The sequence below is a fragment of the Mycena indigotica genome (genome assembly GCF_014461135.1).
Source record: "Mycena indigotica strain 171206Taipei chromosome Unknown Mind.scaff0010, whole genome shotgun sequence".
Classification (NCBI taxonomy): Eukaryota; Fungi; Basidiomycota; class Agaricomycetes; order Agaricales; family Mycenaceae; genus Mycena; species Mycena indigotica.
The window spans coordinates 2,919,402-2,944,012 of NW_023503009.1; the positions used below are offsets into that span (position 1 = coordinate 2,919,402).

The 24,611-nt window shown below is 54.7% G+C and overlaps 3 protein-coding genes across 3 annotated transcripts; 1 reads left to right on the top strand and 2 right to left on the bottom strand.

Annotated features, from left to right (window-relative positions):
- Nucleotides 1-1,183: 1,183 nt before the first annotated feature.
- MIND_01141200 (AAA-ATPase-like domain-containing protein) lies at nt 1,184-3,631 on the bottom strand (the record flags this gene model as incomplete). Its single annotated transcript, XM_037367950.1, has 11 exons — nt 1,184-1,309; nt 1,358-1,685; nt 1,734-1,767; nt 1,837-1,942; nt 1,999-2,010; nt 2,067-2,154; nt 2,195-2,733; nt 2,791-3,252; nt 3,299-3,484; nt 3,537-3,544; nt 3,598-3,631. The coding sequence occupies 11 exons, from the start codon at nt 3,629-3,631 to the stop codon at nt 1,184-1,186; spliced, it is 1,923 nt and encodes a 640-aa protein (XP_037215782.1).
- Nucleotides 3,632-3,945: 314 nt separating this feature from the next.
- MIND_01141300 (SPX domain-containing protein) lies at nt 3,946-8,420 on the bottom strand (the record flags this gene model as incomplete). The annotated part of the gene is made up of 16 exons (XM_037367951.1): nt 7,865-8,420; nt 7,735-7,820; nt 7,487-7,690; nt 7,343-7,445; nt 7,124-7,136; nt 6,935-7,077; nt 6,779-6,880; nt 5,993-6,722; nt 5,790-5,947; nt 5,512-5,746; nt 5,261-5,462; nt 5,106-5,213; nt 4,969-5,039; nt 4,848-4,922; nt 4,296-4,792; nt 3,946-4,245 (listed from the first exon to the last, which is right to left on the bottom strand). The coding sequence occupies exons 1-16, from the start codon at nt 7,895-7,897 to the stop codon at nt 3,946-3,948; spliced, it is 3,060 nt and encodes a 1,019-aa protein (XP_037215783.1). The 5' UTR covers nt 7,898-8,420.
- On the top strand, nt 5,027-5,466 carry MIND_01141400 (uncharacterized protein; the record flags this gene model as incomplete). Its single annotated transcript, XM_037367952.1, has 2 exons — nt 5,027-5,181; nt 5,229-5,466. The coding sequence occupies 2 exons, from the start codon at nt 5,027-5,029 to the stop codon at nt 5,464-5,466; spliced, it is 393 nt and encodes a 130-aa protein (XP_037215784.1).
- Nucleotides 8,421-24,611: the final 16,191 nt, after the last annotated feature.

Below are 24,611 nucleotides of genomic sequence, written 5' to 3' on the forward strand. Positions count from 1 at the left end.
AAGGCCGAAGTCGAGTTTGAAGACGTATGGACTTCTTTCGCCCAACGCGCGAGTTGTTTTCAGTCGGTCGTGGTTATTCAAGCCAAAACGGCCTAGTTTTGGCACTGCATGGCCACACCATCTGCACATGCAACTGGCCAAAGCCGTACTTGGGGGTGGTATATGCGAAGAGGTGTGTATGAGGAGGCTGAAGGCAGAGGAGATCTCTGCTGCAAAAAAGCTGCTGCCACCTCATCGTCATCAACGGTTAGGCCCTGGCGTGGCCCATTCACGAGCTCGTCTAAGAGCAGTGCGGTAGAGAGGAGTAAACCACGTGCTACGTGTTGTTGACGGAGTGGTCCGAGTCGACATGGAGGAAGAAGAGAAGACGTTGATCTCCTTTTTCGGCCAGACAGAGATTGCTCACGATCGCCACCATCCAATCCAACACCGACTATGGCAAGTGAACTACATTGCAACGCTGGCTACTTGGTTGCCTTTCGGCTACGTACAGTAGATCTATGAATCTCCTTCTGCCTCTTTCCAATTTTAATGTCCTCTGGCAACCTACTCCTTCTTCTCCGCTTCTTCTCCCAGACAAGCCGAATATCATCGCCCACTACTAATCCTTTTGCTTCTGGAACTTCAACATTAAGATAACGCCAAAAAGACGCATGAGAAAAGTGGGCGAGACAAACTCTTTGACCACCAGTCCAAGGCTCGACGTAATGTGCCAATGCCTTGCCTCGAGGCATCACCATTGAGCGGTGAAGGTACCGTAGACGAATATGAAGCTCCGGGATAACCAAGACGCCGCCTTGAAAGACGCCTAGGGGAACGAGAAGAACATAGAGATCCTTTGGGTCTTGCTCATCGTAGTGTTCGGGACTGTCTCGGTTGAGCATTACTTCCCGACCCTCCATGAGGAGAGGATCGTGGACACCGAAGGCAGCCACATGTTCGAGTTGTTGTTCAGAGACGGTGCGAAGCTCTTGGAGGCCACGGTATGCCACAGGGTCAACAACGTTGATCATGGCGAGAGACAGGAGCCACATCGCGATAGAACCGCAAGGTGTGTTCTAGGTTTTTGTCACATCTTTTGCTGGCCCGGGCATGGCGTGCTGCAGACTTTAAAAATGTGACCACAATTTTGAAGAAGGGCTTACCGAGTGCCCGATTCCATGTCAGGACCGACTCAGCTTCATCATTCCAGCGATATGACCCTCTTTGATGATGTAGCTGTCCACACAACCACGAGTTCGGCCATCGGCACCAGCCTTCGTACATTGGTGGCTTGCGCAAGGGTGATAATGTGATGCAGTAGCATATCCTATTGGTTTGAATCAACATAAGTGATGACGCGGAACTTGTTGCGCACCGCAGACTTCTTCGTCAGTCCCTTAGGGAATGCTACCACTAAGAGTTGATTATTCTCGTCCAAAACCGCAACTGGCTCTTGAATGCCGGGCAAATCTATATCCCGGATTTGGACGTCATCTGCCAATTGCCACCCTTGTTGACCTGGAGTGTTGGCCCGGCGAAATCTTGTCCTTTTCCAATGTCTTTTCATTTCTCGGATAGCATCCTGATTCGGCTTGTTGTAGATAGGAATTGGTTTAGTATGTTGTTTGGGTAGGTGAGAAGGGGTCTTGTGAGCTGCTTTTCGGACAAGTGTCGAGTTCGGGACTTGGACAGTCAAAGCACTCCTGTGGTTTTGTTATTCAAGTCAGCTCGTATTCAACTTCCTTCCCCACCTTGTTTTGGACGAAACAGCGGTCTGGCCAACTGCTGTCACTCATGTCTAGATGAGGTGGTGAGAATAAATAAGTCAAAGCGTTTCGCAACGACTTCGTGGACCAGGATATCTGTTTCGGAGTCCTGGCTGCCTTGAGGTGGCTGGCGTTTCGCTTGAGCCTTGAGGGCCCCAGTCTTGTAATCGAGCTCCGTTTCGGACTACTTGGTTCTGACAAGGTTGGGCAATGGTAATGAGAAGTCTTCGCAACGACTTTATGGACTTACCGTATCGGAGTCCTGGCTGCGTTAAAGTGGCTGGCCTTTTGCTTGAGGGACCCACAAGTCACACTGACATGTGACAGCGCGATTAAGTATTCACGATGGTAAGAGTAAACGAGTAAAATATCACAGATAGCGTCCATGGTTATTGGGAAGGCCATACTTGTGGGCAATCAGTCTCAGCACGAGGTGTGCTCCATACACCCCTTCAAGCCCGCCAGTGGTGTCCAGTGCTGCTAATGGGTCTTCTTCTTGGAAGAACGGGCTGTCGAGCGGGTGGCGTGGGCATTGATGCTTCCCTGCCACATTCAGACGATCCCCGAATGAAGAACGTCGGGCGTAACCGGCGTCCAACATATCGACTATACGCCGGGCATCATGCACCGCGAGGCGGCTGAAGGCGTCATCGAGGGAGTCGATCTCCTTGCGCGTAAAACCAACCGCGGTCTGGAATGCAAGGTGATGAGTCAAGTCGAGGGTGCGGGGAAGATCGGGAGGTGGGAGGCTTGGTACTTTGCGGATCATGGACAACGCATTTCGACCCATGCAAGAGTATACCGTGCCATCATCGTAGGTGGATAGCAGCAGCAGCGACCCAACTATTCGAGACCTCACTTCTCCTTCTAGTGCGTTCAGGAATGGATTCAAAACCGCCCGACCCTCCCCATAGTTGATTATGGGGCTGTCAAAGTTTCTGATGATCACCAATAGCGGAGCCCTTGATACACGTAGGAGGCACATCTGGAGATTCAGAGTGTAGACATGAGAGCACGGAGGGAATTGAAGAGTAATACACACCGCCAGGAGAATGATGAACCTTTCTGGCTCATCTTTCGAGACCTTGTAGAGGCTAGGCGGAGCCATACGCTTCTCGAGACGGTAACGGGAGATGAACTCCCCACACTCCTTCTCGAGATATGTGTGGAGGTTGGTACGGATGTCCGCCTCATCAGGAAGGTCCCTGAAGTCCATGTCCAACACAAAGAAACAATGGTGGCCATCGTCCCGTCCTGAGGTCAAGCCCTGCTCTCCAATTAAGACTTCAAAGGGATCGTCCTGATGATCATAGTCTCTGTCGAATGTGGCAGATACCATCGACGCGAAGAAGTCAATTCCCCATCCCGGAGGTCGACGAAACACAAGAGCATGATGGGAACTGAGTAAACGCGCGAGTTGCGTAAGAACATGGCGCTTGAATACGAGTGGAACCCCTTTAGTATTAACCACGTCGTCGAAATCCTCATGTGGATTGGGCAAACGCTAGGTCCTAGGTCAGTGGCCGTTGATTTGGCTATGAATGACGCACTTGACAGGTCGCTCCTCTGGTATACACCGTGCCACAAATGTGGGTTAGGCAATTGGAATCAGGGACTTGCTGGGGACCGATGGGCGAGTCTTGAGAGCTTGGAACATATCCACTACCATCATATGTGCCGCTCGAGCTTGATTTAATGTTGTCGAAAACTTTTCCTGCATGAGGAACTTCCTGGACCTGGAAAGGGTTCAGTTGCGGCCTATGTTGAACTAGAAGGATTGGAAATGACGCTGAAAGCTACTCCGCATGTGAAGACAGGTACGTTGAGGTGTTGCAGCGAGTTGGAGGACGTTGATTGAGTATGATCGATATATGATCGTCCATAGCATATCGGAAGGGATGGAAAAGTGCATGGTGGGTCACACCGTGACAACGGCGTTACTCATTGATTTAAGTAGATTGTGCGACACTAATTAAAGACTCGGACTTGTAGTCATGAAAATGGCCTTTCGAGCTGTTATAGTGCTACCGGTCCCAGTAGACTTTCCTCAACTCCAAACTCGTTTGAGTTACTTGAAGTCACCGATCACCTGACCGTGACGGAGCGCGATCACCCATTGCATGGAAAGACATACTAGATAGACATACATTCCAGTGTGTACGTACTGCAGTCACGATTGTCCAAGATAGAACACGTCCTAGTCTGAAGCATCGTCCACCATCTCCGCCACACGCATCCCAACATTGGCCGCCATAGCCAGAAACAGAACAACACACAAAACGGTCGGCCCATACTTGTCATAGTACAAGCCCTCTGCCCTCCGAGCGCGTAGACGGTGCGCCCGGTAAACAAATATTGCGGCGGAATACGCAATGGCCAGGAGGGCTGCAAGAGTAAACAGCGCAGCGCTAATCAGACCATACGTGTCGCTGGGTTCGGTAAAGTTGAGCAGCGTAGTTGCAATTGTGCCAATAAATACAGCATTATGCAGCCATTTCTAGGCAAGAATCGTGTTAGCTCAACTCCAAGAACAACAAGGAATCTCACCAAGAACGTCCGCTCGGCAGCAAAGTATACCTTGGGTTCGATGCGTATTGGGACAGATATTCGTTTGCCTGGTGGGGCATGGACATCCCGTGACACTCGTCGCTCGTCATCCCGTGGTCGCGGTAGAAGCGGGTCATCCTCATCTCGCTCTTCCTGGTCCTCCCGCAATGTCTCAGTCGACTGTTCTTCTTCTCTCCGTTTCTGTGCCCGCCTCTCGCCCTTCAGACGATCCCGCAATGTCTCGTCGAACGCCAATGATGGTGCAAGTGGGTCAATCGACAAGGCTCGCGGTTTAGGCGGTATAGCGAGGCCCTTGCGTGGACTGGGAGGTTTGATGTCGCCACCGTTGGTTTCGTGGTTGGCAGGAGCCTTGCCTTTCGCCTTGAGCATTTCTTCCCTGAACGCAATCGCCTCGGCAACCTCTTTCCCACTCAACCCCGTCCGCTTGTCTTCGTCATAAGCCGGTTGGCGGTCAGCATCATCATCCTCTTCTCGCTCTGACAGCGGTTCATGGTAGGCATCATCACTATTCGGTGACCTTCGTCGAAGAACCGGCTGATGGTGTATGCGGTGGTCGCTCGATAACACTCAGGTAACCCGTATCGGGTTTCAAGATGTCAATGTCCACTGCGATTCGTTAGTCATTTGTGTGCCTCAAAAAAAGTTAACAAACTCTGAGGTAGCCAGAACGGAACGAGATCGACGCGGTTAGGTAAAAGCGTAGCACATCCATGAATAAACTTGCTACGAACGTGCGTGAAGGCTTCGTGAGTCCACGAGGCCTGGCCAAGCTCTGCCAAATCCACTCACCTGAACTTTGGGACAGCTTCAACAAGATGCGACTGCACCAACTCCATCACCCATTCCGGAGGCTCTTGGCCAAACTGTGTTTGCAGCTTGACTTCGAGAACGCCATATCTAACCCAACGTCAGAAAACGAATGAAAAGACTTTGTGGTCACACACTTGAACTGTTCTTTGTCGTCTGCCGGCAACTGCTCAAATGGATAGTCAATTCCAATATCCGTTCTCCGCCAGTTATCACCCGCTCGACTCCGCCCATCCCAATTGTCCTCGCGCACCATCGTCAACTCTGTGTCGAGCGATATCCGGACTCGAGCATCACCAGGAAGTTGGAATGCTGTCCGGTTGTAGAAAGAACGCATGACTGACAAGTTGGTGAGTTGGATGTTTGCCCATTCTTACTCAAGACATACCAGGTTGTAACTTTCTTGACAGAACAGCATACTGGACCTCGTTCGCCAGCTGAATCATGGAATCCACCTCTTGTCGCGTCTTTTTGCCCTTGGTGACTAGTTGTTGAAACTCTTCGTCAACGGTGTACTCGCCTCTCAAGAATGCATTGACGAGATGCTCCTTGATTGGGAACCGGGCTTTCACAGACTTTTCACCCGTCCAATCCTCTCGATGGGTTTTCCGCTCCACGAATATCTGGACCAGTCAGTGTAGCCTAAGAGGAGGCAAGACAACTCACCGTTCTGACGCCCATGTCGCCATACCACCGTAAACGAATAGCTTCTGCACCTTCAGTCTTCTCCAAACGACCAAGGTACAGCTCGAGGTCCTCGTTATCGAAATATATTGACGTAATAGCAGCGTCCTTGGGGTCGAACTCCTTCTCGGCATTGAACACTGTTCAAAGTTAGTGATCCTTCGTGGTCTCCGACTGTGACAAACCGAGGACAGGCAGGTGACGCAGAATTGCAAGCTTGAGCGGCACGAGGTTGTCTGGATGCACCCAATATTTCGTCGTCTGTCGCACAAAAGCACTCTGGCTCCCGCCAGCACTCGAGTCGCCCTGGACAGGATGGCCTCTTGTCCTCACTAAATCATACAACTTGGAGAGCTTGACGATAAGCGCGTCCCAGTTGTACTTGTAAAACGCTCGCTTTTCGAGGTAGTCCTGGACGAAGGTGGACTTGAGAGATAATCCCGTTAGTTTCTGTCCTCTAAAGTCATTATTCTGAAAAATAAAGCAGGCGAGCACCAACGTCGTGTTTCTGAGAAAGAGATACTGAGACCGAGCTTGTAGGAAAACCAAGACAATGCGAACCTTCAAAATCTTCATGAACCCCGTGATGTTGAGCTTGGTATATAACGCCAAGTCGTGAACGTCTGCAACGAGATTCGCGACCTCCTCCTCCAGCCCATGGAAACGGGCCTCCAGGGCATCGAGTGAGTCGGCGCCCATTGAGGAGACATCCTCGTCGGAGTCAGTATCGTCATCAGAGCCACCGTCAAGGCCAAGACTGTCCTCCAACTGGGTCTCTGGGTCAGGGCTGCTTGGCGAACGCATCCGGTGATGTCGCGGACTCCTCAGCGCATTCTCCTCAAATATGCGCTCCTCGTTCACCAGCCGTTTCACGTCCTTCTCTGCTTCGCGAATGCGGTGAGCGAGCTCGGTGGTCTAGAGGCACGCGCAAAATAAACATTGGGTCGTGAATGGAAACGGGCAAGGGCTACCTTTGCTTTTTGGAAGTCGTGGATCTTGTCGAGCTCCTTCTCGAGCAGTAGAGTAAACTCCTTCTCGTCCTTGGACCTCCAGCCATGCCCTGTCGTGCGAGCCTATCAATACGGATAAGCATACGAGAAAACACGGCCTGCGCAAGATGAATTCACCTTGAGCTCGCGCTTCAAAAGGTTGTAATCAAGATAGAATGGGCGCCATTCGTTGTCCAAGTCCGTCGATGACATAGTGATGAGGCAGGTGGCGGAAGAAGACACCGAGCCCTTACGCTGATTTTTCGACCAAACTTCATAGCCTAGTGGGAGGAAGAAGGGTCGGGATATATTCGCATAAACACTCACGATTTCCGTGGGACTGCAAGGAGCAAAAGGCCGCTGAGCCGACAAACGTTCATCTGTCAAAGTTTGAGAGAAGACTTGAATGCACAGCCCCCGATCGCGTGATCAATTTTGGTCCGGCAGCAATCTGTGGGCGCTTGTGGGTCTACTAGTATGTACAACAAACAAAAAAGACAACTATTGATACAGCGTACAACATTATTTGCGCTTCCATCTGTCTACTAGCTCTTGCTCCCGTGTTTCGTCTTCTTGGTCATCCTCCCACATTATAAACGACATTTCCTCCCGATTTGAACTCATAACGCGTCCATACTCCAGGAACAATCTAGATCTGGTCAGCAAAGTTCTCAAGCAGCTCTCACTCACCTATAGTTATAAGCCACCAAGTCTTCCTTCCGCCAAAACTTCCTACTCCATTCCCGCCCTGCTTCGGCAATACGTCGGGCCATGACATCATGGGCACCTTGACCGCTTGGATCCCCACGAAAGAACACAAGTGCGTCGAGCAGGTCGCTGAACGAGTTTTGGATTGGAATAAAATGTACCCATGGCGCCAATCGATCGGTGAACCTGGAAGTAGATCAGCAAGAGGCAACATCAGCAAAAAAAGTTACCATTCCGGATAGCCGCTCGCCTTGAATATCAGAGACCCAGAGTTCATGAGACGCTTGAAGCGACTAGACCAGCCATTCCCATCCACCTATGTGGAATGAGTTCAACGAGAAAGACAAACACGACACCTACGTCGAGGATAGTGGGCAGCCTTCTTGAGATCATGAGCTGCCCTCCATTCGAACATCTCCTCCAACTTCGCGCATTCCTTTGGCTCGCAGTTCAGAGGGCGGCCCGCAAATGCCACATCCAGCAACGCATTCAGAAAACGAGCACGTGGAACCTCTTCCGGCGGGCCAACAGGCGAAACTTCTTCCTCATCTTTCAGAGGCATCAACACGCTTGTATTGGCTCCCCCAAAACCACCCGCCAATGCAGCGAGCCGAATTCGATGTGCTTCTCTCCACCTCCCGTCAGCCGCATGCCAAATTCCCGTGTTACTTCCCCGCCACTGCAATCGTTCGTCTGTCCGTTCCTCCCAACTAAATCCTAAAGGTGGCGGTCGTCCTTCATTAGGGAAATCGTCAGTTACCCAGCTCAGCGGAACCGCTGGGCGGATGTCACTGTGCAGAGGCGTAGTGCTGTAGCTGAATTGGGGAATCAGCCTTCGATATGGTCCAGGGCCGGTACCATGCGGGAGATACGCCCCATGGGTATAGAAGTGCGACGGGTGGAGACAAGGGTCCATAGCGAGGCGGTGGTTATAGATAAAAGTCTTCACCCGAAAATCCTTGTCAAAACGGTCATTATCAAAGCTGGAAATTTTGCAGTCTCATGAACCAGCCCTCGGTGACAGAGCGCTAGTCAAGCCAAGTCCGAGAAGAGTGTTGTGATCAATGAAATTTGATGTTACGCTAAATTAGTGGGTGGGGCGCGCTCTGTAAGAGGGCTGGAACAACTCGACCGGCCCGCAGCGGCCCTGTTGACATCTCCGTTAAGCAGTCCTCCAGCTCCAACGTTGAGCAACACTATATTCTGCTGCCTACGTCCTCCTACTAGATCACTGGCATTCATTTGCACCTCGGATCGGTTCCCTCCGCCACGATGGCATCTCCCAGCCAACTGCTATCCGTCAGCCCAGCGGCTTACTTATCTTCCCACTACCTCACATATTTCCCTCATGTCCTTGAGCCTCGTCTACGAACACTCGACATGTTTGGACCATGGAAATCCGGGACCTGTGTCACGGATAAGACCCGGCCCGTCCGCTCTGGCGCTGGTGTCGGGCCATCGCGGGCCCGTAGCACGCAGCACGTGACGACGGAGAACATGCGCCCCAGTAGGAGGAACGCACACGTGGGAAGCACGTGACCGAGAACGACGCGTCGAGCCGTCGCCGAGCCCAACTCGACACAAGGGGACTGGGGAGGAGTGCTAGGAGGTCAGGAGTAGCGCCTGGCCTGCAAGGGATGTGCGATCGTCCCCTCTGCGGCCAGGAACGGGAGCGAGGAGGAGGAGGAGAGGCCAGGGTGTCCGATCACCCCCCTTTGCGGGCCCGCGTATATAATGCGCGATAGTGTACCTTGTACTCTATCGCTTAGATCGTCTGAAGAACTACCTTACTCCGTGCGAGGAGACGCTATCGACTCATCGGGCCCGACACGACCCGATTCGAACCTTCGACCACCGACTACGGCAAGGGACCGAGTTCACGGGCCCTTTTGGTTACGATCTACCCCGCCCGCCATACTTGCGGGCCCGACTATCCGTCTGTTCTGTTCCGGGCCGCGCTTTCTTAGGAGAAGTCCTTGCACGGCCCGACCCGCAGTCTGACAACCTGGGACTAGAGGTCTTTGGTCAGCGCCAGTGAGGGTGGCCGGATGGGAAAGGAAGGGAGATAGATACTCGGGAATCGAGCGCAAATGTGTCAGCGTGGGTGAGAATAAAGCCGAGGAAGGGTCGTCTGCACGTCTGCAATGGCGTCGAGAATGGCCGTGCAGTGGAGGAAAGAGAGTGGCCCCATAGTGGCAAGAGGCGACGAGTGAGTGTAAGAAGCAAGCAAACGGGGATAAGGTGACGGGACCGGACCGGTCTAGCTGTTCCAGCCCAGCCGTCTTACAGACGATTCCCTGCTCTTAATTGTGACTGATATGTGACTTATTTGATTTCGACGTAAAGTATGACATCTTTGGAGCACTTTGGGATATTAACTGAGTTTTGTCTCGGATTGAATCGTCTGTAACGATGGCTGGTTTATGAGACTGGAAATTTTGTCAGTAGAAACAAATGTGTAAGCCCAAGGACAAACATCGTTGAGGTCTGCCCAGGAATGGATGGAAGACCCGTATTAGGATGCAATTTGTCAAAAGGTAACGGCAGAGAATTGAGGCGTGCTGGAGAAAAGGGCGGGCAAGCCGACAGCCAGCTATGCTTTTCCGACGGAGGTTTTGCTATATCAATATCTGCATTGGATCAGATTAGCTTTCTTTTCAGCAGAGGTAGGCGTCAAGTGCCAGTTTGCGCAGTTCCCACTACAACGCCGGTAAGCAAGGGTTAGAAGGCAAAAAAAAGACCACCCACATCAGTAACGAGATTGGGGTTATCATGTGGGCTGAAAACAGCTCGGAACACAGGCAGTTCGTGCTCCACCTCGTCGAGAAGCTCGATCATCTGGAATGCGCCTTTGATGAGTTCAAAGCGGACTGCTTCATTCTCCGGCAACGTAAAATTGAGTAGTGCGAGTCACACTGTAAATATGGAAATTTAGGGTTTGCTTAAAATGTCACTTAATTAACTTGTTGAAGTACTTCTTACATACGGTAGGCCCGAAGGTCGAGGTTGAATTTGAGTTTTTGCTTTTGACATGCGTCTCGGCGGCCTCGGCCGATGGCTGATCGTCTTTGCTGGTAACATTGGCGATACCCTCGAGCTTCTTGCCTTCGTAGTTGTATACTTTGAGACATACTAAGTATTGTATAGAGCACTTTTCAAGGTACAAAAGCTAGCAATTAGGTAGGTAGGTGTGGTTACGCAATCTGATCACGTGACTACGCCCGTGAAGCTACACGGGAAATGCTAACCAACCAGCACCATCCAGATGCACGCGTTCGAGCCTCCCAATGTGTCCCATTTTCCAACTTGTTCCTCAAGTCCGGAAGTCTTGAGGTCTTGGCATCACTGATAGTCCTCCCCACACTTCCCGCATCATCATTGCCGTCCTGAGGCTTTTTTCGCAAGTGCTTGGTCTCACAGGCCCTCCTGATGGCAAGACTGTGTCATTCTGTAGACTCCTGGCCGCCCCTCGTCATAAAGCCCGTGCCAGGGCGGGGCGAACTCTTCTTCCGTCGCTAAGTGAGGTACACATCAACAGCATTGATTGACACACACTGCCTTCCTACTCCCAGGCTGTCGGAGACTTGGTGCGTGAAGAGGGTTCTTGCCCCAGCTCAGTGCCAAACATGACTCAAATACACCTTAGATATTTAGTAGCATTTTTACAATTTTTTGTTTGCATTTATCTGTGAAAACACATTGAATAATACTTGTTTGAGCGAGGCTCAAACGCCCGCCTCTGGATGGTGCTGGTCGGTTAGCATTGCTCTTTGCTCTGCTGGCATGGTCACATGATCAAATAGCATAGCCAGACCTACCTAGCTGTTGTAGATTGAGTAGGCTACTTGAAGAAATAAGTGTTCTAAACCTACACATACACAATAGTATGTCTTAAACTATGAAGGCAAGCAGCTCGCACGAATGTTACCAGCAAAGACGATCAGCCATCGGCCGAGGCCGCCGAGACGCATGTCAAAAGCAAAAACTCAAATTCAACCTCGACCTTCAGGCCTACCGTTGATGAGTGCGGAGTGGGGACAGCAAATGAGCTCTCAAACTAACCAAACCAACAAAAACAACCAAAACTCCACTCGAAGTAGAGAGAAAGATGTATAATGTTGAGTAGGAAAAGTCACAAAACCCAAAAATCGTCGACTCCTTGTGCGAGAACAGACCCCTGTGAACAGAGCCTTGGCACAAATGTGTAAGGTTGTAGGGTTGATACGAGTTTCTTGCGAAAAACGTTGATTTGTTGTGCCCCAAAGTGTACTATCGACGAAACTCCGCAATAGAGAAGCGCCAATACGATGCCCGGAGAGTTTATACTCGTTAGATCAGGACTAACTGCCTTAAACCCTCTGAGTTGTCTCGAGTCAGGAACTAACTGCCTTAAACTCTCGACCAGCAACCGAAACCCAATAAACAGCAACCGGAACTCTCTTTAAAATGGCAACCGAAACCCTCAACCAATAATCCTTCGACGCGATGATACTATTTCGAAAGAGCTAGCAAGATAAATTGACGAGCTAGATCCCCAGATGCACCTAGTAGAGCGGGGCAATCCGTGAATCTCCCAAATACAAGACGGTGATATAAATACTAAAACGAAAATGATAGAATCAAGGAAAATCTCGAGTAAGAAAAGTCGTCCATGTGCATAATTGTATAGGTATCGTTTCACCATACGGCCCAGAGTCGAAAATCCAGGTCCAGATGACTGGTATAGCGTGTGTTGGAGTCAATGACCTGTGTAAATCTTCCGTGTTCGCGACCATCTAGTTTTGCCTGTGAAGAATCCCTCGATCTTGAGTAGGATAAGTTGATAGCTCTGCTTCCCAGCTTTTGATTGACACCTATAACTCGTATCTTGTGCATATGGCCTCAGCGGTAGTTGTCCCAACTCTCCTGGCGCATTTCCAATGTCCAGATGATCAGTTCCTCGACAGTGTTTTAGAGTCGCCGTTGATCACAGGTCCAGGCCCCAATCAATTGAGTAGGTTTTCGCCGTTTAACCGTCCCTTGGCACTCTCGATCCTCCAGCAAGATCCGAAACCACGTTCCAATGATGTCAGTCGTCGATCCCAACAGAAATAGGGGTGTCCCTTATCTAGGAGTTGTCGACTTCAAGTCTCCACTGAACGCCAAACCGAATATGCCTTTTAGAGTACACTCCCTTTGGGTATTTTGCATAGAATTGGATAGATTCTAGCGAGAAACGGGCTCTGCGAACTTTTCCTAGTCAAGATTTTGGAATCACTGAGAGCGATTTGATAGATTCTGACTGGATTTTGATAGGTTCTTGTGCAGATAACTGTCAGGGGAACCCCTCATTTGGCCCGTCGGTGCTTACCATCATTCACTCTTTGGATCCTCCCCTGCTAGGACCTTGACTTCAGGCCTCCGGGGTTGCCCTTACAGCAGAAGAAACTCTCTACGGGATCGACCGGACAAGATTGCCAGGTTCGGCGCTGACTCAGGCTCGGAGTCCGAGTCCACTCCGCCCTCGCCACCGCCCCTGCCACTTGTCCCCTCCTCCTCCGCTCCTGTGGTCCCCGCACTCGTTATGCCTTCCGGAGCTACTCCTGACGCAAACGCTCGGCTGGACTCACTCGAGGCGAAAATCGACAGCCTAACTGAGACCCTTGCTTTTCTCACCACCCAGGCTTCCGCTGCCACTGCCGCCGCTAATACTGCTGGCGGGCCCCAACCAACACCACCCCTAGAGACGTCGATTCCGACTCCGACTTCGGTTCAGGGCGATCCCGAGGCGCTTGGAGACGTCGACCTCGCCTCAAAATTGGTCTTGCGACCAAACCCCCCGTTCGTCTTCAACGGCGACCGGAAACGCGGCCGCGCATTCCTATACGCAGTCAAAACCTATGTCCGCCTTGCCCCTGAGGCCTTCGTGGTCAACGGAGAGGCGTGCAAGGAAAAGGCCGTCCGCTATGCCATGTCGTTCATGGCAGAGGGACCTGCTCAGCAATGGGCAGAGCGCCATGGAAATAAAGTCCCGTTTCCGTTTCCGTCTTGGGGCTCGTTCGTTTCCGAGTTTCGACTCCGGTTCGTCGAGGAGAACAAGCAAGATCACGCTCTCTCCAAACTGGAGACTTCCGCCTATCACATGGGTACGCGGGACGTCTACCAGTACACCGACGACTTCGAGGACCTGATAGACCTCGCTGGATTCGAAGACGCGTTGGTCAAGGTGACCAAGTTCCGCCACGGACTTGATCCCTTGATCAACAACGGAATCACGTCCTCGCCACGACCCCCCGGACCTCCGGGATTACCTTAGCTGGCGCACCCGGGCCTTCCGTCAATACAAGGCCCTGGTCCGGGCCAAGCTGATCAAGTCAGCCGCCCCCAAGACGCCAGGCGGTGTGATTCGGACTCCGTTTCCGGTCAACCGTGTCCCGGCTCCGGCCCCTTTCCGCCCGGTGGCTCCTGTCCTGCCACCCGCGGCCCGCGCCCCGCTCCGGCGCCTCCAGCTCCCGTCCCCATGGAGTTGGATCGCACTAGGGCTTGGGGTGCCCCTCGTCGCGCCTGCTTCAGGTGCGGCAACCCAAACCATCTCGCCCGGGATTGCCCCCTCCCCGCGGACGTCCGCTCAATGGACATCCTCGACGAGGTGATCCAACAACTCGGAGACGAGATGTTAGCGGAGTTGATCACCCACTACTCCAACACAACCGCGCTGCCGGAAACGGCTGCGGAGTCGACTGCCGGAGAGGATTTTGTCCCCCGCGACGAGTGACTGGTGTGCCCTTGTTCGCGTCCGTAAATCGTTTTCGCTTCTTTGTATGATGAATGCAGTTCTTTGCCCTACAACGAAGCCCAAACGAAAGACATACCCTCTCCCGCCCCCGTTTCGACTCCGTCTCTGACTCCGCCCGCAACTCCGGTCATAGTCCTTCGCCGCCTCACTGCCTGGGAAAAGAAATTGCCCAAGCAGTACACCGTCACTGCCTCCCCTGGAGTGAACTCCCTCCACCTTCCGCTGGAGCTAGAGTCCACCACCAGTGCGCTCAAGCTCTCGCTCTCCGGCTTGGTTGCTGTGGTGCCACCTCCGACTTTATCGACACAAACTATGTCGCTCGGAATGGCATTCCAGTCCGCACCTTGGCACAACCGATTCTGGTCTTCAACGTCGATGGCACCCCGAACGATGCTGGCTCCATCAATCAGATCGCAGACTTGGTCCTACGCTACAAGGGCCACTCCGAGCGTGTCCAACTCGCCGTCACCCATCTTGGCAAACAAGACCTCATTCTGGGGTACTCCTGGCTGCGGAAACATAACCCCGAGATCAATTGGGAAACCAAGGAGGTCAAGATGACACAGTGCCCCCGCGGCTGCTCCACTTGCCGTGAGGAAGAACACGTCAAACGGGCCGAGCTACGCCGACTCCGGCTACTCCAGAAGCGACTCCGCTCCGGCCCGTTCCACCCCCGTTCCCCTCGGTCTGCGCCATGGATCTGTCTGGCCCTGACGACGGAGACGAATCTGTTTCCGATGGCGATTCCGACCTGCCCCCTCTGATGCCGGACTCCGACGACGATGACGACGACGGACAGCTTGAAGATGGTGACCGCATCTTCTACACGTCTTTCCGCCCTGCAGAGGAGATACGCGCTGGCAGTACCGTCTCGCAGCGCCTGGCTGAGGCCTTCGCCAGGAACTCTGCCCCTCCGCCCTCCGAGATCCCGGACTGGGCTAGGGAATTCGAAGACGTCTTCAACAAGGAGTCCTTCGACACGTTACCGGAGTGGAGAACCTGGGACCACGCCATCGAACTCGTCCCCGACGCCAAGCCTACCAACTGCAAGGTGTACCCCATCTCGCCCCTCGAGCAACGCGAACTCGACGCGTTCATCGAGGAAGGGCTGTTGACAGGGCGGATTCGCCCATCTAAGTCTCCGATGGCGTCTCCGGTGTTCTTTGTCAAAAAGAAGGATGGCGGACTCCGCTTCGTCCAGGACTACCGGGCCCTCAATGCGATGACCGTCAAAAACCAGTATCCCCTTCCGCTGATCAACGACCTCATCAACCGGCTCAAAGGCGCTCGTTACTTCACCAAGCTTGACGTACGTTGGGGCTTCAACAACATCCGGATCAAAAAAGGTGACGAGTGGAAAGCGGCTTTCCGGACCAACCGAGGCCTGTTTGAGCCTTTGGTGATGTATTTCGGCTTGACAAACTCCCCCGCGACGTTCCAGACCATGATGAATGACATTTTCCAGGAGCTAATTCTTTCTGGCGACATCATGATCTACCTCGACGACATCCTGATCGCCCACTCGGACCTTCGGAAACATCGCGGAATCGTTCAAGAGGTCCTGCGGCGACTCCGAGAGCACAAACTGTACCTTCGAGCGGAAAAGTGCGAGTTCGAAAAATCGCAAATCGAGTACCTCGGAGCCATCATCTCCCACAACCACGTCGAAATGGACCCCGTCAAGGTCGCAGGCGTCTCCGCCTGGCCGACTCCAGAAAACAAGAAGGACATTCAGCAGTTCCTTGGGTTCGCTAACTTCTACCGCAGGTTCATTCGGGACTTCTCAGCCCTGGCGCAACCGCTCTTCGCGCTCACCAAGAAGGACCAGAAGTGGACTTGGGGCGACGCAGAGACCTCCGCGTCCCAAGTGATCAAGGACGCGGTCACCTCGGAACCGGTACTGGCGATTCCGGACAACGCACGGCCTTTCCGACTTGAGGCAGACAGCTCTGATTATGCGACGGGGGCGGTTCTTTCACAATCCGCCCCGGACGGGAAGTGGCACCCTGTAGCATTCTATTCCAAAAGCTTAAATGATGTCCAGCGCAACTACGAAATCCACGACAAGGAGATGCTCGCGATCATCCGCGCACTCGAGGAGTATAGACACTTCCTCGAGGGCGCCGCGCATCCCGTCGAGATTTGGACTGACCATAAGAATTTGGAGTACTTCAGGAAGACGCAGCACCTCAACCGGAGACAGGCCCGCTGGTCCCTCTACCTCTCCCGGTTCGACTTCACGCTGCACCACAAGCCCGGTCGCGACATGGGCCGACCTGACGCTCTCTCGCGGAGACCCAATCACGGAATCGATTCCGACAACTCTGACGTCGTCCTTCTGCGGCCCGAACTCTTCCACGTACGCGCACTCGAGGGCGTTACCGTCTCCGGCCCCAGTTCCGAGCTCCTTCGCGACATCCGCGATGCCCTCTCTGGTGAGCCTGACTTGGAGGAGCCCGTTGTGGAAGTGTAGAGTGGCCTACTGGTCGCTTTTCCTTTTATGGTAGTTACCGCTTTGGGCCGCCATCATCAATATTTGATGTGGCTATTTGTTTGTAGCTTACATCATTTTAATAACAACTTCTCCTGACCTGAACCGTCACCAAGTTCGCATCCAGTATCGAAATAGCTCCACCGAGGGCAGGTTGCTAGTGAACACCAAGTACCCGAGCTGCAGATTCTTGCACTAGTGTCAGGGGAACCCCCGCTTCGGCCTCCTTCGGACCCTCCGAACGCATCCGAGGCGCATCCGACCGGCGCCCCCTCGGACGCTCCGACCCACCCCGACCATCGTCCACGGCCTCCTTCGCCCGCACAATCACCGATCCGTCAAGACCCTCCCAACGATCACCTTGGGACAGAGCCTGCGACGCCGCTCAGGCCTTCTGCGCTCTACGTCGGCAGTTACGGACGACCAGTATATAGTTGGCGCCCTAGCAGGCGGACCCTTAGAGTTTCTTCTCTTTGGATCCTCCCCTGCTAGGTCGGTCCCTCCGTGTATTTCCCGTAGCTTTTATTCACGCTTTGGATCCTCCCCTGCTAGGCTTTCGTCGGAGTCTCCAGGGTTGCCCTTACAGCAGAAGAAACTCTCTACGGGATTAACCGGTCAAGATTGCCAGGTTTGGTGCTGACTCAGGCTCGGAGTACGAGTCCGTACCCCCCCTCGTCACCGCCCCTGCCACTTGACCCCTCCTCCTCTGCTCTTGTCGTCTTTACGCCCGCTATGTCTACCGGAGCTGCTCCGGACGCTGACGCGCGCATGGACGCACTTGAGGCGAAACTAGACAACCTCACCAATCTCCTCACCCACCTTGCTTCCCAGGCTTCCGCTGCCGCACCACCTCCGGCAGCTCCCGAACCGCCCGGCATCTCCGAATGCCCCCCGACGCGGACGCGTTATTTGGTGACATTACTGTCGCCTCAAAACTGGTCTTACGACCAAACCCCCCGTTTGCGTTTAACGGAGATCGCAAACGCGGCCGCGCCTTCCTATACGCGGTCAAAACCTACGCTCGGCTTGCCCCGGAGGCCTTCGTAGTTAACGGAGAGCCGAGCGAAGAAAAGGCCGTCCGCTACGCCATGTCCTATATGGCGGAGGGACCTGCTCAGCAATGGGCAGAGCGTCATGGGAGCAAAAACCCCTTCCCCTTCCCTCGGTGGAGCCAGTTCCTCTCCGAGTTTCGCCTTCGGTTCGTCGAGGAGAACGAACAGGACCTCGCTCGCTAAGTTGGAAAGCGCGGGTTATCACATGGGAACGCGGGATGTCTACGGATATACCGACGACTTCGAGGACTTGATGGACCTCGCTGGCTTCAAGACGCGTTGGTTAAGGTAACCAAGTACCGCCACGGACTTGACCCCTTGATCAACAACGGCATCACCTCTTCGAACGACCCCCAGACCTCCGTGACTATCTAGGCTGGCGCACTCGGGCTTTCCGACAATATGAAGCCCTGGTGCGAGCGAAGCTCATTAAGGGAACGGCTACCCCGCGGACCGCCGGGAGCTCCCGCGGCGCCTTCCCCATCACTCGTTCGGCAACTCCGTTCCCCATCCGCCCGGTGGCCGCACCTGCGCCACCCGCGGCCCGCGCCCCGTCCCGGTACCTCCGGCTCCCGTCCCTATGGAGTTGGATCGTACTAGGGCTCGGGGCCCCTCGTCGAGCCTGCTTCAGATGCGGCGACCCCAATCACTTGGCTCGGGACTGTCCGCTCCCCGCCGATGTTCGCCATATGGACATCCTCGACGAGGTGATCCAGCAACTTGGCGATGAGATGCTAGGAGAGCTACTTGCGCGGTTGTCCGACACCGCGGCCTTAGCAGAAGCGCATTCGGAGGCTCCGGCAGAGGATTTTGTCCCCGCGACGAGTGACTGGTGTGCCCTCGTTGCGTCCATAAATCGTTTCACTTGTTTGTATGATGAATCAACTCCCTTGCCTTACAACGAGCCTGAAACGAAAGACGCACCCCCTGCCCCCTCCGAAGCCCCCCGTTCGGATACGCCGACTTGCCTGGGAGAAAAAGCTACCTGGCAGTTATACCATCTCTGCCGCTCCTGGCGTTAACTCGCTGCACCTCCCCCTTGAACTTGAGTCCACTGCGAACGCGCTCAAGCTCTCCCTCTCGGGTCTGGTCGACTGCGGAGCCACTTCGGACTTTATCGACACAGAATACGTCAACCGAAACAACGTGCCAGTCCGAAATCTCTCAGTACCCATACCGGTCTACAATGTCGACGGCACCCCCAATGATGCTGGGTCTATTCGCCAAATCGCGGACCTGGTCCTACGATACAACGGACACTCCGAACGCGTTCAGCTGGCTGTAACCCACCTTGGGAAACAGGACTTGATACTCGGGTACTCCTGGCTCAAAAAGCATAACCCCGAGATCAACTGGGAAACAAAGGAGGTGAAAATGAGCCGCTGCCCCCGAAGCTGCTCCACCTGCCGCGACGAGGAACGGACCGAGCGCGCTGAGGTTCGCCGCCTCCGACTCCTTAAATTGCGCTTACTTGCGGGCGCCTTCCCCACCGTTTGCGCTATCGATATCGCTGGCCCAGACGATGCCGACGACGAACTCGGAGCTCCTTCGGACCCTCCGGAGCGCTCACCAGACCTTGACGACGACGAGCATCTTGAAGACGGCGACCGCATCTTCTACACCTCCTTTCGCCCAATCGAGGAGATTCGCGCTGGGAGCACCGTGTCTCAACGCCTTGCAGAGGCCTTCGCCCGTAACTCGGCCCCCCCCGCCTCGGAGATTCCGGACTGGGCCAAGGAGTTCCAAGACGTCTTTGACAAGGAGTCCTTCGACACGTTACCAGAGCGGGAGGGCTTGGGACCACGCTATCGAACTCGTCCCCGACGCGAAGCCCGCTAATTGCAAGGTGTATCCGATCTCCCCCTTGAACAGCGCGAACTTGACGAGTTCATCGAGGAGGGACTTGCCACAGGCCGTATCCGCCCTTCGAAATCTCCGATGGCTTCCCCCGTCTTCTTCGTTAAGAAAAAGGACGGAGGACTTCGGTTTGTCCAGGACTACCGCGCCCTCAACGCAATGACGATTAAGAACCGGTACCCCCTCCCGTTGATTAATGACCTTATCAACAGGCTTAAGGGCGCCCGTTACTTCACCAAACTCGACGTTCGCTGGGGCTTTAATAACGTCCGGATTAAAGAAGGAGACGAGTGGAAGGCGGCCTTTCGGACCAACCGAGGGTTGTTCGAACCTTTGGTGATGTATTTTGGCCTGACGAACTCCCCCGCGACTTTCCAAACGATGATGAATGACATTTTCCAGGATCTCATTCTCTCAGGAGACGTCATGATCTACCTCGACGATATCCTTATCGCGCATTCGGACCTCCGTAAGCACCGCGAGATCATCCGCTGAAGTCCTTCGGCGACTCGAATGCACAAGCTGTACCTTCGCAAGGAGAAGTGCGACTTCGAGAAATCGTCAATCGAGTACCTGGGGGTTATCATCTCTCACAACCACGTCGAAATGGATCCCGTTAAGGTTGCCGGAGTCTCCGCATGGCCTCCGCCCGAGAACAAGAAGGACGTCCAGCAGTTCCTGGGGTTTGCTAACTTCTACCGCAGGTTCATTCGGGATTTCTCGGCCCTAGCGCAACCCCCTCTTCGCGCTCACCAAGAAAGACCAGAAATGGACCTGGGGAGACGCCGGCCGCCGCCGCCTTTCAAGCTATCAAAGACGCGGTCGTCTCAGAGCCCGTCTTAGCGATCCCGGACGACTCCCGGCCTTTCCGACTTGAAGCAGACAGCTCAGATTATGCGACGGGGCGGTTCTTTCACAACAATCCGCCCCGGACGGGAAGTGGCACCCTGTAGCGTTCTATTCCAAAAGCTTAAATGATGTCCAGCGCAACTACGAGATTCACGACAAGGAGATGCTCGCGATCATCCGCGCACTCGGGAGTATCGGCATTTCCTCGAGGGCGCCGCGCATCCGGTCGAGATCTGGACTGACCATAAGAATTTGGAGTATTTCCGAAAGGCACAGCACCTTAACCGTCGGCAAGCCCGATGGTCGTTGTACCTTTCCAGGTTTGACTTTACGCTGCACCACGTCCCAGGTCGCCAGATGGGCCGTCCCGATGCTCTCTCTCGCCGGCCCGACCACGGTATCTCCGACGACAACTCGGATGTCACCCTCTTACGCCCCGAACTGTTCCACGTTCGCTTGAGGCCGTCACCGCCTCTGGGCCTGGCTCCGAACTTGTCCGCGACATCAAGGAAGCGCTATCCGGTGAGCCTGACCTAGAGGAGCCCGTCGCGCTTGCGGCCCGGCAACTCTTGAAGGTCCGAGGTCAAGTTCGGGGCCCCCGCTCATCACGTTCGGACGAGTGGGCCGTCTCCGGCGACCTCCTGTACTTCCGCGGCAAGGTTGTAGTCCCTAAAGACAAGGACCTAAGGAGGCGCATCATCGAGCTCTGCCACGATACGCGAGTCGCCGGACACGCCGGGCGGTTCAAGACCTTAGAGTTGGTTTTCGCGCAACTACTGGTGGCCGCAGATGTCTCGCCATATCGGACGCTACGTCGCGACCTGCGACTTATGCTGCCGCACGAAGGCCCTCCGAAGGCTTCCGCATGGAGAGCTGCATCCGACCGAAGTCCCGCCCGAACGTTGGCACACTGTCACTGTAGACTTCATCGTCGAGCTGCCCGAGGCCCATGGGTATGACGCGGTTATGGTAGTGGTCGACGCCCTCGGAAAGCGTGCCCACTTCACTGAGTGCCATACGACAATAGACGCAGTCGGAGCTGCCCGCTTGTACTATCGGAACGTCTGGAGGCACCACGGAACCCCCGAGAAGTACATTTCGGACCGTGGCTCGCAGTTCATCGCTGACTTCACGCGCGAACTCTGGCGCTTAATTGGCGTCAAACCGGCTACCTCCACGGCTTACCACCCGCAAACCGACGGACAAACCGAGCGCGTTAACCAAGAGCTCGAGCAGTACATCCGGATCTTCACCAACTACCAACAAGACGACTGGGACAAGCTTATCCCTGCCGCTGAGTTCGCCTATAACAACCACGTTCACTCCTCCACTCAACAGGTACCCTTTATGACTGACACTGGTCGGCTCCCCCGAATGGGTTTCGAGCCAGGCGCCCGCTCAGAGTTGGAGTCGGTGAACGAGTTTCGCGATCGGATAGCAAACGGCGTCTCCGAGGCAAAGGCCGCGCTCGTTAAAGCCAAAGACGAGTATAAACGGTACTACGATCGGAAACGTTCGGACGCTCCGAATATTCAAGTTGGTGATAAGGTTTGGTTAGATGCCTCTGACATTAGAACGACTCGGCCCTCCGAGAAGTTCTCCCACAAGCGCCTTGGACCGTTCAAGGTGCTCGCAGAGGTTAGCAAAGGTGCCTACAAGCTCGACCCTCCCCGCGTTACTCCAAGCTCCACCCCGTCTTCCCCGTTGTTAAGCTCGAGCCCGCTCAGGACGACCCCTTCGATGGGACGACCCGGCTACGACGAACCGCCCCCGAACTAGAGGACGGAGTTCCCGAATGGGAAGTCGAGGAAATCTTGGATGCCAGGATAAGGTATAAGCGTCTTAACTATTTCGTCAGGTGGAAAGGCTACGATGCTTCACACGACTCGTGGGTTCGGTTCGACCGTGTCTTTGCGCCAGACAAGATTGCGGACTTCTATCGGAGATACCCGGGTAAACCACGGCACATCGCCTCAGCAACCTTCGACTCGCTGCCCTTCCGTATTATGCGTCGGGACGCCGCATTCAAAGGGGGGTGATGTCAGGGAAACCCCCGCCTGGGCCTCCTTCGGACCCTCCGAACGCATCCGAGGCGCATCCGACCGGCGCCCCTCGGACGCTCCGACCCACCCCGACCATCGTCCACGGCCTCCTTCGCCCGCACAATCACCGATCCGTCAAGACCCTCCCAACGATCACCTTGGGACAGAGCCTGCGACGCCGCTCAGGCCTTCTGCGCTCTACGTCGGCAGTTACGGACGACCAGTATATAGTTGGCGCCCTAGCAGGCGGACCCTTAGAGTTTCTTCTCTTTGGATCCTCCCCTGCTAGGTCGGTCCCTCCGTGTATTTCCCGTAGCTTTTATTCACGCTTTGGATCCTCCCCTGCTAGGCTTTCGTCGGAGTCTCCAGGGTTGCCCTTACAACTAGTCGAGTCCCGAAGCCCCCGAGCCGAGCTACACAACTGGAGTGAGTGTTTGCAAATTTCCATTCATTTTCCCTTTCACTTCTACATGAGTTCTTTCACTCCTTTCCCTCCGAATTCTCTCCCTTCGTGCACCCCCAATCCCGGACAATCGACCACAAATTCTGTCGAACACAAGCCCAGCCTTTACTTCCACACCGTCGCACTAGCGGCCCGGCAACTCCTCAAAGTCCAAGGTCAAGCTCGAGGCCCCCGCTCCTCACATTCCGACGAGTGGGCCGTCTCCGGTGGTCTTCTTCACTTTCGTGGGAAGATTGTCATACCCAAGGACAAGGACCTGCGGAGACGAATCATCGAGCGCTGCCACGACCCTCGCGTCGCCGGACACGCTGGTTGCTTCAAGACCTTGGAGTTGGGCTCCCGGAACTACTGGTGGCCTCAAATGTCTCGCCATATTGGCCGGTACGTCGCGACCTGCGACTTATGCTGTCGCACCAAGGCACTGCGGAGACTGCCCCACGGAGAGCTGCACCCCACGGAAATGCCCCCAGAGCGCTGGCACACCGTCTCCGTCGACTTCATCGTCGAGCTCCCCGAGGCGCATGGGTACGACGCGATCATGGTCGTCGTGGACACCCTCGGAAAGCGAGCCCACTTCTCGGAGTGCCACACCACCCTTTACTACCGGAATGTCTGGCGGCACCACGGGACTCCGGAAAAGGACGTTTCCGACCGCGGCTCGCAGTTCATCGCGGACTTCACCCGAGAACTCTGGTGTCTAATTGGCATCAAGCCTGCCACGTCCACCGCGTATCACCCACAGACGGACGGCCAGACGGAGCGCGTCAATCAGGAGTTGGAGCAGTACCTGCGGATCTTCACCAACTATCAGCAGGACGACTGGGACGAGCTGATTCCGGCTGCGGAGTTCGCCTACAACAACCACGTTCACTCCTCCACGCAACAAGTCCCCTTCATGACGGACACGGGACGACTCCCGTGCATGGGCTTCGAACCCGGAGTCCATTCCGCCATGGAGTCAGTGAACGAGTTCCGCGACCGGATTGCCACTGGTGTTGCCGAAGCAAAGGCCGCGCTCACTAAAGCCAAAGAGGAGTACAAGCGCTACTACGACCGGGGACGCACTCCGTCTCCGGAGTTTAAGGTTGGCGACCGTGTTTGGCTGGATGCCTCTGACATCAGGACGACTCGCCTGTCGGAAAAGTTCTCCCACCGCCGTCTGGGACCATTCAAGATAGTCGCGGAGATCAGCAAAGGTGCCTACAAGCTCGACCTCCCTCCGCGCTACTCGAAGCTCCACCCGGTCTTCCCCGTCATCAAACTCGAGCTCGCCCAAGACGACCCCTTCGACGGACGCCCCGGCTACGACCAGCCCCCTCCGGACCTCGAGGACGGAGTCCCGGAGTGGGAAGTAGAGGAAATCTTGGACGCAAGGGTGAGGTATAAACGGCTGAACTACTTCGTCAGGTGGAAAGGTTACGACGCGTCGCACGACCAGTGGGTCCGCTTCGACCGCGTCTTCGCCCCGGACAAAATCGCGGAGTTCTATCGTAGGTACCCCGGCAAACCACGGCACATCGCCTCCGCGACCTTCGACACCATCCCTTTCCGGTCTATGCGTCGGGACGCCACATTCAA